This window comes from Gadus morhua, chromosome 5 (assembly GCF_902167405.1).
Source record: "Gadus morhua chromosome 5, gadMor3.0, whole genome shotgun sequence".
Lineage (NCBI taxonomy): Eukaryota > Metazoa > Chordata > Actinopteri > Gadiformes > Gadidae > Gadus > Gadus morhua.
The window spans coordinates 1,552,912-1,572,048 of record NC_044052.1 but is presented as its reverse complement, the minus strand read 5'-3'; the positions used below and the strand labels follow the sequence as shown (position 1 = coordinate 1,572,048).

Sequence of the window (19,137 nt, the reverse complement as noted above, 5' to 3'; positions counted from 1 at the left end):
CACCTGGCAAGAAATTATAATTCAGTGTCATTGAGTGCACACACTAGCTGTGTTCGAAATCGCTCCCTATCCACTCACTCACTATTCCCTATATAGTGTTCATGATATAGTGCACTATTTAGGGAACGAACAAACGAGAATTCGGACACTACGCTTAAGATTTCTAAACGTCATTTGCGTCAGTAAATGCGCTGGGGTATTTGTGTGACGCAGACAGATCATGTAAACAAACCGGGCACTCACGACGAAAGCTGGAGGTTGTATTGATGTTGAATGTTACATTTCCTTGTTTAATTAATTTTGAATGTTAAATATTCTATGTTAAATCCCAAATAAATTGTTGACATTTCTAAACGAAAGCCGGAGACTCCATCATTAAATGTATTCGTTTTCGCTGTAATTCAGCTTCTTCTTCTCATCCGGGAAAACACGACCGCATTGCATTGTGGTATACGGGAGTAACATGAAGGGTACATCGTATGTACCCTATTTTGTATGTACCCTAGTCCACTATATAGTGCCCTATATAGTGGACCACTGAGAATTCGAACACCCTAGAAAATGGCGTGCACCCTATTTAGTGCACTACATCCATGATAGGGAACGATTTCGAACACAGCTATGTGCACTGCTGAACGACACACATAACTTATAGACTGAATTGCAGTATCTTTCTTTGGTTTGTTTTCATTGTTCTCAAATCATACGTGACAGGTGGATCATAAGCTGCTTCTACCGGCCTGCATCAACCACACATTATGCTACTTATTACTTATTAATCCCATCCTCGTCTATGTATTTATTTATTCTGACAGGCCTACCATTGGCCTGTCATTGGGTAGTGGGTCTTTAGTGGGCAGAGTGTGTCTTTTGCCGTCTTTGGGTCAGTGGGTCTTCATTTGGCTGAGTGCATCTTTGGCTGTCATTGGGTCAGTGGTCTACTTGGCTGAGTGTGTCATTGGGTCAGTGGGTCTTTCTTGGCTGTGCATGGAAGTCTTTCACGCTGTTAAACCACAAGGTGGTATGGATCCTGTATCAAACCATTTCACAAACAAAGGTAAGATATGTCATGCTGAAAAAAACCGTATATATATGGAACTACTCTAACAGATTGACTATGTAAACTATCTACCACAGACGAATAAACACAGTGGTCCTTTAGCGGGGGTCTGCCTCCTAGGGGTCCAAAGAGCTACTGCGTGGGACCGACCGATACATGTTTTTGTTGATTTATTTTGATGTGACGATGATATATTTGGAAATAAAATTGTCTGTTTTAAACTTAATGCAGAAACTAATTCTTGATGTCAACCCTGGTGGTGTGCCACTCACCAGGGCCAGCCACTGACACACGCTACAGAAGTGATTTGATAGACATAACCTATGAATGCATTGTACAATATAAATAAATAAATCGTACAATGTAAAGGTTTGAGCCTGATGCATTGATTTCATTGATGCTTAGTTACTAAATATATTGATATCATAACTAAGTATCAATGCTGAATATACTAAAGGCATTATAAATATATGATTAGGCCTATTGGCTTGGGATGAAATGCAACATCATTTATTAAAGAAAATAAACAGGGATCCTTTCTTCTTTCTCAATACACCAAGGTACAATTTAAGGCTCAATAAACTAATAACACAAATACATACATAATCACAGACACAATTTGAGGAATCATTTTGAAAATATACAAGGATATTTGGATGGTCAAATATTAGATGGTCAAATGGTCAGATGGTCGAATATCAAATAGTCATAATCTGTATTTTATCAGAGTTCCACATTTTGCATTTATAACTTCCAGAATAGCTGAAAAGGCATCCAAAGTGTTAACCTTAGGCTCTGATTCAGGTTTGCTTCTGCATTTCTTATATCTTCTGGACTAATTTGGCAATTATATTAATACATTCTAATTTATCACTGTGTTTAACACAACAAATTCAACTATCTGTAATTGATTGCAGTGGCGGCTGGTGGAATTTATTTGAGGGGGGGCTGAACGTTTGCATTCCAAACCCAAAAAGGGGGGTCTGGGGGCATCCTCCCCCACAATTTTTTTTTGTGATTCTCACAAACAAACGAAGCATTCTGGTGCATTCTGACAAAATAGTAAAGGCAAAAAAAGAACATTCTCTCTCTCTCTGTGTGTGAGTGAGAGAGAGAGATAGAGATAATGGGTGACTTTGTTACGGCCAAGCCATTGTGTTGGTAAACGTCACTCATAAATATATCTACAGTCTGCATTAGTAAGCATTTAGACAAATACAATGAAATATGAATTCCACAAAATTCATGTAAATGTGCAAACTTTTGTGTGTGGTTGTTGAAGACACACTTAAGGGATGATACCAACATAGGTTTGCAGAGGACTACATACAGTACAATATGCACACTGAAGGCCTGATGCCACCATAGGTTTGCAGAGGACTATATACAGTATGTACACTGATTAGGTTTGCAAAGGACTATATACAATATGAACACTGAAGGCCTGAAGCAACCATAGGTTTGCCGAGAACTATATACAGTATGTACACTGAATAGGTTTACAGAGGACTGTATACAATATGCACACTGAAGGCCTGATGCCACCATGTTTGCAGAGAACTATATACAGTATGTACACTGAATAGGTTTGCAGAGGACTATATACAATATGCACAATGAAGGCCTGGTCCCACCATAGGTTTGCAGAGAACTATATACAGTATGGGGTGGGGGGAGGTTGTGAGGGTCTGCAACCAGTGTCCATCTCAAGGGAAATACATATAGGCTAGTGGAATAAATAGAAGTTGCTTACCTCTAGCATGGCTAGCTTCACACAGTTGTTCATATGCACTCTTGCTCGCTTGTGTTTTTTTGAACTGTTCTGACAGAATGTGTCATTCCTCTTACGTCAGGTCTGTGTCCACGAACTATCACACGCACTTGTTTTACAAAGTATACAAGGAAAGCAAAAAATTGCATTGGCATACCCAGAGCTAGTTAGCCAAGCCTGAACCAAACTCTGGAAAAACTTCTCTTGTAGGCTCTATCCTTTTCTCTTGCTTGTTGGGTTACGTTCACTTCTGGCTTTTCTGCTCCGAGTTCTTTTACTAGCTGAACTCACAGGGAAACAGTGGAAGCAGTACTCAAAGTCGCCATCTTGCTGATCTCTGAGGTAATGGCAAACGCGCGGTTACGCGCAGTGGACGGTGCACTGCGCTTGAGGCTATATCTTGAGCGCCCCAAAGCCATACAATTCGACGTAATAATTCAGGCATGTGGGGCTGGGCGAAAAGCGCCCCACGGAAGACATCTGCTTCACCAAAATGAACGTTGAACATGTCAGTGAATGAAGATTTAATCATGGGGGATTCTAAAGATATTCTAAAGTAAATGCATTACTCGAATGCAATTAAAATAGATTCATTCTCAAAATGAGAAGATTATTAAAAAAAAATTGTCTTAATAATCAGCCAAAAAATATTTTTTAGAAATCTGATTGCAATGCATGAATGTCTTTTATTCGACCATGTCCAGTTTTACTGTAGTACCTGGTTTTAAGTATTTAGGTGCAAGTTGCACACAAATACTTAAAAACAGCCCTGTGTCAATCACCATCTACACATGTATTTATATGAGTTGGACATTGTGTTGGCCATTTTATTAACTCACAAAGGCAGGCTGACTACAGTTGTAGGGGTATAGGTATGATTTATTTCCTTTTGAAAATATACCCATTGATTTGTCATATGAAAACATGTATACAACCTTCAACATTTTATCACAATATAATCACATCTTGACACCCATGTCCCGGCATTACAAATAATTATATTCATAATTTATTAACATTAAAACAGAAAACCTAAACGATACAAGAATAATTAAGTACGTGTTTCAAATGTCATATATTAAAATAGCCCACCTCCCTCGATGAGGGTCTACAGAGAAGCTTAAAGGAGCTAGCTTCAAAAGGAACTGGTTGAAGATGGGATAAATCCGGTACATTTTAAACATTGCGCTTTTCCACCCACTGAGGGTTTTTATATGGTGTAGTGACATAGCTGACAAGAAAATCTGCTTGTATCTTATTATTATTTTGATTTTTATGTAATTATTATCTTTTATATAAAATTGGGGTTAATGTTGCATTTCTGTAACACCAAAGTAGCGTCACATTGGTCTAGGACTGTAGGTGTGGGCTAATAGTAAAAACATTTTAAATATGAAAGAATTTGGATAATTGATTACTTTCTGTATTCACTCCAAGGAAACAAATGTTGTCGTTTGTAATTCAAGCAGTATTGTTTTCAACAATTACAATTCTGTTGTTACAATAAAGGGCCTAAAACCAAAGGCTTGGAAAATAGTTTTCAGACCCTATTATCCTTTATAATTGCCCTGTTAAATTGCCTCCCAATTAGAGAGGCAATGCGTGCACATGCACATAGAAACACGCACAAATGCCACACACCAACAAACGCGATAACCAGACAACCTTGAACACAGATTCGAAAGGCACACACACCCACACACAGGGCTTTCGTACTGCAGCTAAGACAATTGGGCCTGAAGAGGCAATAATGATACATCTCCTGCCGACCCCACTGCAACTGACTCTCTAACTTCACATTGATGTCATCTGGAGTCAACAACATCATTACTCATCACATCACCACAAAAATACATGCCTAGTGCAGCATTATGATTCCCATATTGATATGTTGGTTATAGGATAATATTAAGTGTACTTTATGACAACATTATTAACACATCCACAAGTTCAGGTCAGTTTGATATTCACATGTGCACTTTACCACTAATTCACCTTCATATTGACAGCCACTATATTAGTACATCACTTTTCATTTTTTTAACAAATCCACTGGATCCTATAGAAAACTAACTTTTTGGCAGAAATGTGTGTGCTATGTTTTTCATGTTGCATGTTGAGAATTGGTTCACTTTTCTTTGATTAAATCATTTTCATGTTGACACGCCGAGGTCCGCTTGTTTCTATCACCTCCGTTGAGTTCCCATTGGATTTCCGTGGGACGTACTCAATGTCGAAGTTGCTTCTGTGGCGACCTTTACCTCTGCTCCAAGCGAACAGCAGGAGGAAGCAGAAGATGACAACACCAAGAAAGGACAAGCAGCCCATGGCTGTAGATATAATAATGGTTTTCAGGTCTATGGGGAATGTCATGTTATACAGTACTGTTTCGTTTCCCCAGGTAGTGTTGGAGTCTGTCAGATAGTTTGAACTCCTGTTGTTATAAAGCCATCTATCGCTTATGCCTGAGCTCCTCACTGCCAAAGAAGCAGACAGGCTGGCATTTCCAGCAGCATTACTGGCAATGCAATGATATAATCCACTGTCATGCAACTCTGCCGCCTTGATCTCTAGTGTACCGTTTGCTTGAACTTCAACCCTGCCACTGCTTTTGACTGTAATGTGGCGTCTATGCGGTGTGACCCATACCACAGACGGACGGGGGGCTCCTTCTGCAACACATCTTAAATGGGCAGGCTGCCCCTCATCTGCCATGAGCAGCTGTGTGATGTTTGGTCCAATCCGAGGCCTGGTGCAGGTGACGTATCTCGACACCAGCGGTTCCTTTAGATCACGCAGGAGTTTTCCTATCAGTCGCTCAGGGGCAGTGCATTCGGGCTGGGCGTCTAGGAGCTGCAGGAAGGGGAGCTTGCGATCATTCAACAACCACAGCAGACGGCAATCACATACCAATGGGTTTCCGCCCAGACAAAGCTTACTGAGGCTGTGGGTTGAGGCAAATACACTACTTTCTAATGAGTCGAGTTGATTCTGAGATACATCCAAAAGCTGCAGAGCCTTGAGACCTGTGAAGGCCATTGGCTCAATGTGCATCAGCTGGGCCCCTTGGAGCCGTAGTTCTAACAGGTGCGGATGTTGGCCAAGCTCCCCCTGCTGGATGTGTTGGATGTGACAGTAGGACAGGTTGACGTGTGTGAGATATGGCAGGTTGCGCAGCGCCACACCAGGGAATGTGGACAGATTGGTGTTGGTGATAGAAAGCGTTGTAAGGTTGAGGCCATTCAGCGAGAGTGGTGGCACCGTTTCCAGCCAGGGCCAGTGATCGATTTCTAGATGACGTAGATTTCCGAGCCTCTTGAAGGAATACGGCTTCAGGAAACCAATGCTCAGATGCAGCATGTGCAGATTGACCAGGCTGTGTAGGTGTGTCAAGGCTTCCGTTGGGACTACTGTTAAATTGGAACGCTCCAGTGTTAAAGTGCGGAGTGCCTGTAGTCCAGTGAACGCCCGTTGGGAAATGAACACCAGCTCATTGTCACCGACCTCTAAGGAGGCCAGTCTTCGCAGATCATGGAAGCCATGGTCCAACAGAACCACCAGGCGGTTGTGGCTGAGATCAAGATGGGTGAGGTTAGTTAGACCTGATAGCACACCAAAAGGAATTAACTGAAGCAAGTTATTGCGGAATGTAAGAAAGCGCAGCGCAACCTGAAATCGAAAGGAACCGGGCTCTACTGTGCTGATAAGGTTGTCGCTAAGATCTAGGTCCTCCAGTTGCTGGAAGGAAGAGAAGTTGTCAGGAGTTATGCTCCGCAGTTTGTTTTTGCTGAGGTCCAGGGCTCGAGTCTCAATCGGAATACCCTCAGGGGCAGTGGGCAAGCGCTTGCGATGGCAGCTGACAGATTTGCTATGGGCAGAACAGTCGCAACGGGCAGGGCAGCATAGGGCCGAGGCGGCGAGCAGGAGCAGCAAGGCTCCGCCCAGGAGGAGATGGTGAAGCACACCTGGCTGTTGCATGACTCCTCTACCCACGATGCCCTGTGTCATGGCACAGTTCCTTATCCATACAGACATCCATCATTGTCAAGTCCTGTAACAAACAAAGAAAAAAAGAAACATAGGTAAATTTTACACAAGGTTTTGTTTGGCATATTTAACTATTTTGGTTGTTTTTAAAAAAATACACATGGACTTATGACATACTGTCTAAAATAGTGAAAAAAAAAGCTTACAAAGCAAACATTCCTCATCCTCCAAATGAATCTTACTAATGCTTTTTTCACATAGGTTGCTTTTGCATGCTTTAGACCTAAAGTTGAAAAGTATCCCAAATTTTTTTTTTATAGACAAAAATTAACTACAATTATCACATGATGTGAAGAAATAACAGGTTTGACGTTGTGTCAAAGAAGTCAATGTATTGTATTTTAGGGATATGACTTAAGTCAGCAACTAACCAAGCTTGCCCCAACCAGTAATATCTCATAATACCACTTTGGTACATGAGTTGGACATGAGACCTAGCGAATTCTAACCTATTGTCAAACAAGAGTTAACATTGGCATTGCTATCCATGGCTGGAGACAGCTCAAGTAAAGGAATGAAGTTTGATGCTGAACTGCGACATTGCTTCTAGACTGGTAAGTAACCAGCTGTTAATGCTAACGTTGTCTTTATTTTCTTTATTGGCTGTCAAGTTCTGGTCGGTTGGTCGATTAGTTGGTCGATATGCACTTGTTTGACCAAATTCTCATTGTTCGCCTTATCGCTCTTGTTCCTTTCATAAGGAAAAATGTGATTCTTGCGGGCAGGAGGGACAGCTGCAGATGTATTTACTTTTTTATTGAAAGGCTATATCGTGTGAGAAATAACATTCATCAATACAATCATTATTCTATTTTCTTTTTTTACTAATCATGATTTTTAAAGGTCCCATGGCATGAAAGGTGTAAAACGAGCACTGTATCCTGCTCCGCCTTTGAAAAATAAAAGCTCAGACGCGCCGATTTGTAATTTGGCCCCATAAGTCCTCATAAGGGGCCAGGTTACCTCCCCTTTCTCTGCTTTGCCCGCCCAGTGAATTTTGCCCGATAAAGACACGAATGGAGGGGAATTTCAGCCGGAAAAACATGCGGCGCGATTTGATGAATGGCATGGTGCAAACAACCTGGTTCATGTGAATTCCGTGTGATTCTACTCGCGTAAACACCTGCTGATTTGGCTTGATGCTAGGTTGTGACAGCCAATCAGCGTTCTCTCCCAGAAGTTTGGTTCAGAGTGAACCGCAAAATGGAAGATAAAGGAATTGTTGTCATTTGCTGACTGGAGCTCTATATCTAAATAATATCATATTATACATAGATATCTATATCATATACTATATATTATCACGGCCAAAAGCTGTCTGCGCCTCCATACGATATGATTCTCACACGACTGCGTCGGGTCTCTGGTTCTTCCACTTCCACATGAATCTGAATTAGACAGAACTGCGAAATGGAGGAGAAAGGGATTGTTGCCCACGACACTGCAGGAAATCTGACCCTTATGACATCACAGGTGGGCGTGTCCAACTAGATGTGTGCTGGATAGATCAGTCTACCAGGACTGTAGCAAAAGTTGCTCATCTATCCGTCACACATCTAGGTGGACACGCCCACCTGTGATTTCATAAGGGGCAGATTTCCAAAACGCTTGTAATGGCTAATCACACCACACCTGGTGTCATGTCATGGGACCTTTAATTCATGGGACCTTTAATTCTTGTTTCCCTCTTTAACAATTCCTTTGTACAGAGCGGACGCAGTCAGGGTACTGCTTGGTAAAAGGCGGTTTTAATCGTAGTAAAAAATAACAGCGTGCCAGTAAATAATAGCGTGCCACAACGGTAGCACGTAATGCGGCTTTGTTGCTGCTGGCAAAAGTCCGTGCAAAACCTCTCACTCACGCTGGCCTCCCTTTTCTACTGCAAGACAAAAGCAGGCACATAAATACACACTCCGTGGCAGGTCTGATTGCGAGCAGGTGCCCGCAATCAGACACAATCAACCCGGCACATCCGGAGTGCTCCAAACATGACCCCCCAGCCCCACCCGCAGGCCAAACGCTGTACGTCCCCCCAGACCCTCATTGGTATGACTTCATCAGCGTTGTGTATTGAATGTTTAAGTTTGTCCCTCCTGGGACGCGGTCACACCCTCTCTTATGCTACGTGCTGACGTTGTTGTATGTGCCTTCTCTGAGTTCAATACAAAGGCAGTGCATATCAAATGCTCACGGTCTCGTTTCCTTACTAAGGCCGATTCATACCCCCGGATCCGGACGAAATTCGTCCGTCCGTACCAAACGTTGTCTCCGGGACTACTCTTCATACCTCCGTCCGGTTTCAGCGTTGTTATGGATGTTACGCAATACATCCTCTAGAGGGCAGTGACTATCGTGTCACAAATTAACGGCATCGACAATCGCAAACATAATAATAATAATAATAATAATAATAATAATAATAATAATAATAATAATACATTTAATTTAGAGGCGCCTTTCAAGACACCCAAGGTCACCTTACAGAGCATATAGTCATCATACATTATTTTAAAAAACAAGACATTGCCATGACATCTGTAGAGATGATTTTGCTTTGTGTCATCCGAAATCGGCAAAAAAAAAAGTGCAAAAAGTGTGCGGTGGCATGTGACACCCCTCACCAACCCGCAGATTATCTCCTCAAAATGTTGTTAAATTACCAGTTACAACTCATTGCCAAAGCAGGGGAACAATAAAATAAAAAGGTATATAGTATAATATAAGTATAAAACGTTAAATACAATATATATACATATCAGATATTATACTATTTATTTTCGCGAATGGTCTGACTCTATAGGTACTGCCGCCTCGATTTCCGGTGGTATTGCTCCGTTTCTCCCGGAGCACTCCGGATTTGTAAGCTCAGAGGCGTCGGACCCATTGCCGGACGAAACGGTCCGTATTCGTATTTACCGTAAGGTGTGAAGCCTCTGGTTGTTTTATAGAGTATGATATCGTAGTATACAACAAGCAGGAACATCTATGAAACGCTGCTTGAACAAATCCCAAGCCCTGTCAACATCCTTACATTCAAACACATCCAACCAGTCTTTCTCAGATAGCCTTTGATTGAACACCTCAGCAGAGTACTGTTTGGTACATCTGTATTTGATGGCACAATGCTCATTTATCGGCTTGGATTTCACTCTTCTCTTACGTGTGCAAAATACTATATTATGATCACTGAAAGCCACATACAACACACCTGACTGACATATCATTCCACAGTCGGATACTAAAATTAAGTCAAGAAGGGACTGGCTACTTATAGATAACCTACTGGGCTCAGTTATTAATTGACAGCTTGCAGAGATATGAGAGAGACTTTTTCAGGTTACCTCTTGGCAATAATAGATTTCTATTAAAATCAGCCATGATGATACATTCATTCTCTAGGCATATATTGCTTTTACAACAGACAGATTCAAGGAGTTTGTAGAAGTCTATTTGTTTAGCTGGGCGGTAACATACACGTACAATGATGGGCTTGGTTTTAGGAAGTTTTAATTCAACCCAAGCTGCCTCCAAGCCATCCACCTGTAGATCGTGGCGCGGATTGAAAGTTATGTCAGACCTTATAAACAGCCACACTCCTCCTCTGTGTCTGTTACAATCTCGTCGGTAGATGTAGTACCCTGCAAGTCCAACTTCACAATCTTGAATGGAGTTGTCTAGCCAAGACTCAAGACTTAGAAGTAGTCACGTGGGGCCCGATTTCATCAAGTTTGGGTAGAAGACTCCTGGCATTCATGTGAATAAAGTGCATCCCTTTCCGCTTTAAAAGACAAAGTGAATCATAGTCTCTCCCATCCATACTGTCCTCATCATAAGTTCTTACTTCATTTGTCTCATCAAAAATGGGATATCAGACTTAATCCTGACATTCCAGTCGAACAATTTCGGAGAAATATTTCCGCACTTAATCCAGTGCTTGCTTTGAATACGGCTTTAGAGTACAAGGTGATCAAGGCAACACACCCATATCCACAGAGTTTGTCAGCTTTTACTGACTGATTTTGCCCAAACACTCAGTTTTTGGGTGCGCAAATGTATCATATTCAAACTACTCCTCGGAATTTTTAAAACGGTGCCCTAAAATGCTTCAAAACACCATATAAACTGATCCTGCTACCAATGCTGCAAACAAACCTGGCGCACCTGACACCATGACGTAAACTGACAGCATCGCTATCAAAACTATTTAGATGTTTAGATACGGGCTAAGTTCAATGACATAATTCCTGCTACATACTGCCTTAAAAACTTGGTTGAGGGCCAGAAATATTTGATCAAGATAGCCACAATTTGTTAATGTTTTGTAAACATGTGGGTTGGAATAGAATGGCTGCAGCAGTAAACATTAAGTTACATCCTGGGGAGTATCTTTAGCATATTGCACATCGTAAACATGAAGCTCGTAGAGGATTCCATAGTAAGACTGCTGTCATGTCGCAAAACCTAGTATCTTAAAAGTTGCCTAAGTTTTTAAAGCAAGCGGCTTCATCTTAGTGGCACAGACAAAAGCATTTTGCGCTGTACGATTTCACCAGAGATGAAAAAAGAATAACGTTGTTACTGCACCGATATTGCTTGACCCCTTCCCACTCTGAAAAGACATCTCATTGCCTGAGTCTGAGCAAATCAGCCAGTTCCAACATTTGCAAGTGGACTGTAGCAAATGTTGCTCATCTATCTATCATACATCAAAATGGCCTATTTCAAAACATCTTGCAATGGCTAATCACACTCACACATGGTGGTGTAATATGTCACCTTTAAAATGCTCATCCCTCAACTATATAATTACTCTATCCTGCAGAACTGGGCCCCCCTAGACTGGGTACCCCCACCCCATTCTGCCGGTGATTTAAATTCGCCCTGCAGCAGGGTATGGAGAGGTGCAATACATTTCTTCCTGCTTCCGATCCGCTGTAACGTTATTTTTTTAAAAAAAACGAAACAAGTAGCCTAACCATTGCAAATAATTTAAAGCTGCAAATAAAACGGCAGCAAATGAACTACAAAAATACTCAGCGTTGTGATCTTCTATACACGGCCGTGATCACAGCTGCGTCTTGCGTCTGTGAAAATAACCGACACACTTGGTTGCTGCGGGTCTGCTTTCCCGAACTCACCGTTGTGTTTCAGGAGCATATGTTGCCGCATAGTACTTGTAGTACTCTGGTAGCTCAATTTCGCTTGGCATATTTGACATTTCACCTTATGATCTCCTATTTCTGTAAAGTATTTCAATACTTCGCTGTGCTTTGCTCTAACCGCCATCTCTTAACTTTTTGAATTCTGGCGTTGTGCACACACGGCACGGCACGCGCCGCACAGAAAGTTGATACATTTAATTTGCTTTGTGCACGGCACGCGCCAGTTGTGCCACACAGAAAATGTATACATTTGCTTCAGAAAACTTGTCTGTGTGTGTATATGCAAACTCGAGTTTGCCTATCCACCAACCGAGTTCATTTGTAACGAGGAGTACTCAAGTAATCGATTCCCCACGCCCATCCCTAGGCACAACCCAAACAAAGTTCCACTTTAGCGCATTCTGTGTCCGGCAATCTGAGTTCTTATTAAATAAATGTAAATATAGATTATATTCAAATGTACGTCTGCATTTATTTTGATCGATGATACATTTATTTTTGTAAGCATTGTTCTTTCTTGTGTCTTCTCTTTTCTGATATTTTTTAATGTAATCCCCTCTGAATTGCCTTTATGTTTGAAGGGTGTCTTTGCCTATGTATACTGTGTTTGTTATTACATTTTGGTACTGTACTAACAGTGAGATCAGTTTGTAGGTTCTAATATTAACATAGCCTAGGTGTATTCTGAAAAGGCTTGGTTGAGCTCAATCCCCTCGTTGTAAATCACTCCATGTTTGCTCCAGAGTTCAGGGGAGACATTTGTATTGTCCTGCTAAAGGGCCTGCTGCAATTATGTGGTGTCTATATTGACCAGAGTATCGACAGAAAAGGGTCCTGCATTACACAACTTGACAGGTGCTTCCTGTTAGACCAGCGCTAGGAAGAAGGAACCTCCCTTCAACAGCTAATAAGAAACCCAATAAGGTGCGACCATACTCTCTTTAATAAATACATTTGACTATTGCAATAGATATATTATAATATCATTATAAGTATTTAAAATCTGTTGCAATTATTCCTCTACAGATAAATTCAACAATTAGTGATTGCCAGAAACATGGATAGGAAATTGCTATGGAATCGGTACAACCCGCACCCTATATAAACAGTATATATATATATATATATATATATATATATATATATATATATATATATATAGATACATATATATAACCAGTATACAATAACTCTCAAAAGGAATACGTCAAGAGTTTAATTGATAATAAACACGAAACAATCAACACTTTAGTTGCATACAATTTCAGTTTCATTGTTTCAATGTTTTTCATTTGTTTCACATGATTATTTTTAAATAAATACTGAAAGGTACATTAGTGAATCATAACACACAAGCCAAAACAAAAACACCTTCCGACAAGGAACGGGAATTTCAAAGGAGAACAGCAATATTTCCCTGTGACCAGTGACCACTAGGATGGAGATGGAACCAGCAGCAGTTTGTCTCTCGAGACCGGGAGGATCTCTGTGAGCTACATGAGGGGTCGGGGGACGTTGACGGTATTTCAAATTGCATTTCAGACTACATCACCTTGTGCGAGGAGACCCCCTTTACCAACTAGGAGGTGGCAGTGTTCTCCCGACCACAAGCCTTGAACAGTGAGGTAAAGACCTGTTTAAATGACAGACAGGCCAAGCCAGGTCTGGTAACAAGGCTGATCTGAAGATGGCACATAAGAAACAGGAGGAAGATGGAGAACTAAGTGTGTGACTGCAAAGAGGTGTGAAGCAGTGTGAGGAAGATCACAGGCTACAAACTGGCTAACGGCCCACGAGTAGCTTGAGATCTAGCCAAAATAGCCAACCAACGGTTATTCAACGATCATGGGCTCATTACCTACATGTAGACAGGAAACCCAATGGTAGGCCGGTAAAAGCTGATAGTGACCACTGATTGCATTTCCCTCCCAAATTTAGATAACTTTTTCACAGAGAATGTCTATGAAATATCAAATATCTTTCAAATTAACCTTGGTTTTTGTGAAATGAGATTGGGATTTAAGCGTTTTAACTAATGTGTGACTGTGATTAGCCGTTACATGTCGTTTTGGAAATCTGCCTCTTCTGACATCACAAGTCGGAGTGTCCACCTAGATGTGTGCTGGATAGATCAGTCTACCAGCCTACCAAGTGGACTGTAGCAAATGTTGCTCATCTATCTATCATACATCAAAATTAGGGATCGGCCGATACAGATTTTTTAGGGCCGATACGATACCGATATTTTTTCATCAGCCTTAGCCGATACGCCGATACCGATTTTCTTGAGCCGATATTTAGAGCAGATACTGCTTTTGCTCCCTCAATCATAAAAATTACACTGATTACAAATGTTACAAGTCTCAATTTAAAAAAAGGAACATTTATTGAACTTCAATATAAAAAACAATATTTAACAAATATTAAAAACAGGTGAGGTAGAACAAGTAAAAAAAAAATAAAAAAAATAAATAAATAAACTTGGCGAAAAAAATATCGGCGAAAATCAGCCGCGTATCGGCCGATACCGATACACGTGAAAAACGCGAATATCGGCCGATAATATCGGCCGACCGATATATCGGTCGATCCCTAATCAAAATGGCCTATTTCAAACAGCTTGCAATGGCTAATCACACTCACACATGGTGGTATAATATGTCACCTTTAAAATGCTCATCCCTCAACTATATAATTACTCTATCCTGCAGAACTGGGCCCCCCTAGACTGGGTACCCCCACCCCATTCTGCCGGTGATTTGAATTCGCCCTGCAGCAGGGTATGGAGAGGTGCAATACATTTCTTCCTGCTTCCGATCCGCTTTTACAGGAGCCAATCACCAAGATGGCTTCTCCCCCTGGCGCGCTATTGGCTGGTTTAACACAATGACCAAAGGGAAGCGACGGCAAGCATCCAATTGCCTACAGAGTCATTTGAACTACACCCGTTGATGACTCCTCTGGTGCTGTAGAAAATGACAGCAGCCTCAGCCTTGTCGGTGCCGTTAAAGTAGCATTAATAATCGTTTACTACTCATTCTTCAGAGGCTTATTGAGCTTGGTCAGGTAGCCAGGCTAGGGCTCCCCTCTACCCACATCCACACCTCTCCCCTACAGCTCCCTGGCCCAATCTGCCCAAGTAGCCCCCTCCATTCCCCCATTCACCCCCCACATGGTCTATATGGACAGTCGGTGCTGACGACTCCAACTGTATCGGTATCAATACCAGGAACTGTATGAAGAAACATGTTGCTTTTCAGCCATATGGGAAATATATTGTTTACTGAGTTCAAGCGTCATTACAGCAGCGGACAGTAGATAAAACCATAGCTACATATACTATTTATTGATGCAACTTTTTTCATGTCTCTTTTTTATACTACACTTATTTATGCAGGGTTAAAATTGTTGAAGTTTAAACTTGTTTAAGTTTAACCGCCAATATCAAAAAGCTCTAGCTACTTATAACAACAGGCCGGTCATATACCCCAGATCTGATGTCTTTAGTCCCTTTGGGTGGGTCCGTGTTTTTCTTTGAATGCACTTGAATAGTGCTAGTGCTGTTGCAATTTCATTAGCTTTGCCCAATGTACAAACCCCTGTCTCAGTCCTATGGTCACCTGAAGTACCCCCAAAGGTTCAACGCCGTGCCTCTATTGGAATTTAAGTGGGTTGCTTGCTTCCAATGAGCGCCAACTTGTACACCGCCATGCAGCCTAGTTTATCTTCTAGCTCAGAACCTTGGTGTGCATTGCAGCGCCACCCAACGCCACCGCCGTATTAAAAGCAGAACAAGTCCTCAGACCTTCCACCGTTTGAGGTCCTTACTACTGACGCTGCAGCGCTGCGGCTTGCCGCGGCTCATCTGACGGCTCCAGACTTCAGGGACGATATGAGGAGTTAAGACTTTCTTTATGTATGGTGGGGGTACAGAATCGATTTAATGGATGGATTTAAATGCCAGAAGAAGGGTTTTGAAGGAGGCCAGGATTGGGGTGGTGTGGTGTGGTTATGTTTCCACGTTCTTATCAGGCTCATTGCAGCACTGTTTTATCTTTACTGGGTCCTTTGGAGGCTCTTGATCTGAATGAAACGTCCTCTGTCTGGACAGACCTGAGGCTCTTCCATACTACAATTGAGGTTCTGCGTCTGGTTGGTGTTTCACAGACTCCTTTCCAGTTGGCGGTCACCATAACAACGATGGCCAACCGCCATAAAAATCAGGAGGAATAAGAATTTCATCTCACTCAAGTTTTTGCGAGATATCTTACGAGGAATTCAACACCATTGAGCACAAATCATATAAATGTGGGTAACAGTCGATCTCCTCGCACAAAATCGTCATCCATCTTTTATCTGGAGCATGCGCACACTGAGGTAGCTATGTTAACCCTTTATCTGACGTTGTCCCATGTCACCAGCCCATTCTGCCTCTCTACATTGGCAGAGGACGACTTGTATGTCAACTGCATCAAAGTATGAACATGGCTTAAACCTGAGGTTGTGCTTCCCTCACAAGCTGCTTCTCATTGAACATATACGTTATCAAGTATGGTGGGCAGGACACATGCTAACAGCATTAGTGCAATACAATACTGGATTCTGGGGCGAGGTGAGGCTGCTTGAACCAGCCATCAACCACACTCATTCCACACTCATATTATCAATCAACAAATTAACCTCTTCTGTTTGTCATTCATGCTAACCACTGAGGAGGGTTGGAAAGGGAGCTTTAAATGTATTTCGAAAGATAGGATGTATACAGCAGTTCAAAATGAACCCTAACCCTAACCCTGCAAATATGAAGAATAATTTTTCGGTGCAATTCATCTTCTTCTTTAACAGCTGACGAGGGCCGACCTCTGATTGGGGGATTCATGCTTACACCGCGCCTGTTGAACAGGTGTGTCTGCGTCAGTGAGCAAAAGCCAATGTATAGGCACAATCACAGCTCATATTATAAGGTGATATTCCACAAAAAGCCAACAACATTCGGAGCGCAAATTTCGAGTGTGACAAAAATAACTACAATCATATTGTTTTAATGAGCAAAGACCACAGAGCGGGAACTAGGTAGTGCTTCTGGGCTTTATCTTTATCCATTGACTCCAAATTGGATTAAAAAATACAAAAAGATTATTTTGCTTCTGTCCTGTCATGCTTATGTGCGTTGGACTTTATGTTTAAGTCAGGCCCCAGTTACCAAAGAAAAGCAGACTGATGAATCATTTGAGAAGCCCCCATTTGCAATTATAAACAAGACGGAGCCAATGAGAAGTTGTGTTATCCTCAACAACAAAATCCAATCCATATTCAGCGAGACGATTAGAATAAAAAAATAATCTGCCTCTCCCTCCAGCGTTGATTCTGATGCTCTATTTCATCGGACCAGGGATCAACTCACTCAAAACATCTTTCATCCATTATTAAAAACAAAGCAACGAATCAGTGAGCCAATACAAAATACCATCCTGCTGCCAATGCAGCTTCCCTCTCCCATTAACGAGGCTGTCTCCATGTTCCTCATCTCTCAGCTCTGCTCCTTGCTCCCTCATGAGAGCAAACACACCCCTGACCGGTTGCCTTGGAAACACCTCACACACTCCTCCTCCTCCTCCTCTCTCTCTTCAATAGAAACCTTTCTATTCGGAGACTATAACACTTCCAACCATGATGGCACAAAATACAAGATGAACCAGTGTTTATTAGTCTATTATTGATGAATGAATGAAAAAGGTGCAATAATTAAGCTTGGTTTTCAAAATAAACGGAATCAAAGGATGCCACCAAGAAAGACCCTGTCTCTGTTCTGTAGTCTGCATCAGATTCTCCTGCAGCATGCCTCACACAACTCATGAAAAACCCTATTTATTCGGTGCATGGTGAGGATGGAGATAATGTAGCCTCCTGGTCTTATTGAGTTATAAGGCCACTGATAGATGGCAGTCTTCTTGGAAACATGCACTGTGCTCACCACACAGGTCCCCATCATCACATCTGACCGAACACCTCCGTCATTAGATACGTCACACTATTGTATGCAGAGCGAAAACTTGATTAACATCACCTAATGTTGCTCGTTTTCCACATTATTAACCATAAGACACATTCAATCCAACCATCAACCCCGCTGCTGGTGTCAACAGCAGCTCACACAATATAACTAAAGTTAAGTTAAACGCCATCCTCCCATATTTCCACAGAGGGACTACGCCTTGCTGAGACGGACGACAACAGTTTGTCAATTTATATGTATTTCTATTCGTGTCTGTAGCCTAAAGATGTGCGCAACGAGCGCAGAAAAAACCCATGTGGATCGGTCGATGTGGACCTTCTTCAGCGCCGTGTGTATTGTGTTATTGTGTGTGATAATGGTGTTTCTTACCTGTTCACAGCACTCCGACACGTCAGATCCATACTCACTCCGGTTTATGCCCCGCTAGTGCGTAAAGCTATTGCGTAAGGCTAGTACGTGAGGCTTGTGCGTACGGCTAGTGCGTAAGGCTAGTGCGTGTCCGACTACAAACGAAATCTGAACCAACTCAGCCGCGCATATCAACACCAGTGCGCACATCAACACCAGTGCTCCGACAGCATCTCTCGCGACTGTACACCAGATCCACGTATTTATCCGTCTTCTGATCAAAACAAAGCCCGTCTCTTTATGTCGCCTGCTCGTTTTTTATTTGTCGATTCGGAAGGGATGGTTCACTCCCTATCTTGAACGAGATACGGTCGAGACCCTCGGGTGTCCACTGAGCAGCAGGGTGATGGAGGGAGGAGGGGAAAGTGGAGGCAGAACCAGTTGGGTGGGGGCTTTTTGAGCTTCCACAGCGTCTCGTCTAACATCACCTGTAAGCCACGACTCGTGAACTATTAAAGCGAAGCAACAATTTTATCCATATCGTAGATTTCTATAGCTGTTTAAAAAATTGCCTCACAGGTTCACGGCTAAAGCCATATTGGTTATTATTTGTTTGACTGTGTTTTACCGTCATATGGTTAGCACCGTTGTGTCGGTTTAAAGGTGTGTTCCAGATGCCTCTGACACCAGCCTTCCGAGTTGCAAGTGGGGAAATCTCCAAGCTTTCTTACGG

General features: G+C 42.1%; 1 protein-coding gene across 2 annotated transcripts; it reads right to left on the bottom strand.

Moving 5' to 3' along the window:
• Positions 1 to 3,689: 3,689 nt before the first annotated feature.
• LOC115543682 (leucine-rich repeat and immunoglobulin-like domain-containing nogo receptor-interacting protein 2) lies at positions 3,690 to 18,843 on the bottom strand. Of its 2 annotated transcripts, none has more exons than XM_030356137.1 (2): positions 18,426 to 18,843; positions 3,690 to 6,882 (listed from the first exon to the last, which is right to left on the bottom strand). In XM_030356137.1, exon 2 carries the CDS (start codon positions 6,864 to 6,866, stop codon positions 4,974 to 4,976), a length of 1,893 nt encoding a protein of 630 aa, XP_030211997.1. In that variant the 5' UTR covers positions 6,867 to 6,882; positions 18,426 to 18,843; the 3' UTR covers positions 3,690 to 4,973. The 2 variants fall into 2 exon arrangements, with proteins under 2 accessions (XP_030211997.1, XP_030211998.1); XM_030356138.1 differs by lacking the exon at positions 18,426 to 18,843 and adding an exon at positions 9,086 to 9,234.
• Positions 18,844 to 19,137: the final 294 nt, after the last annotated feature.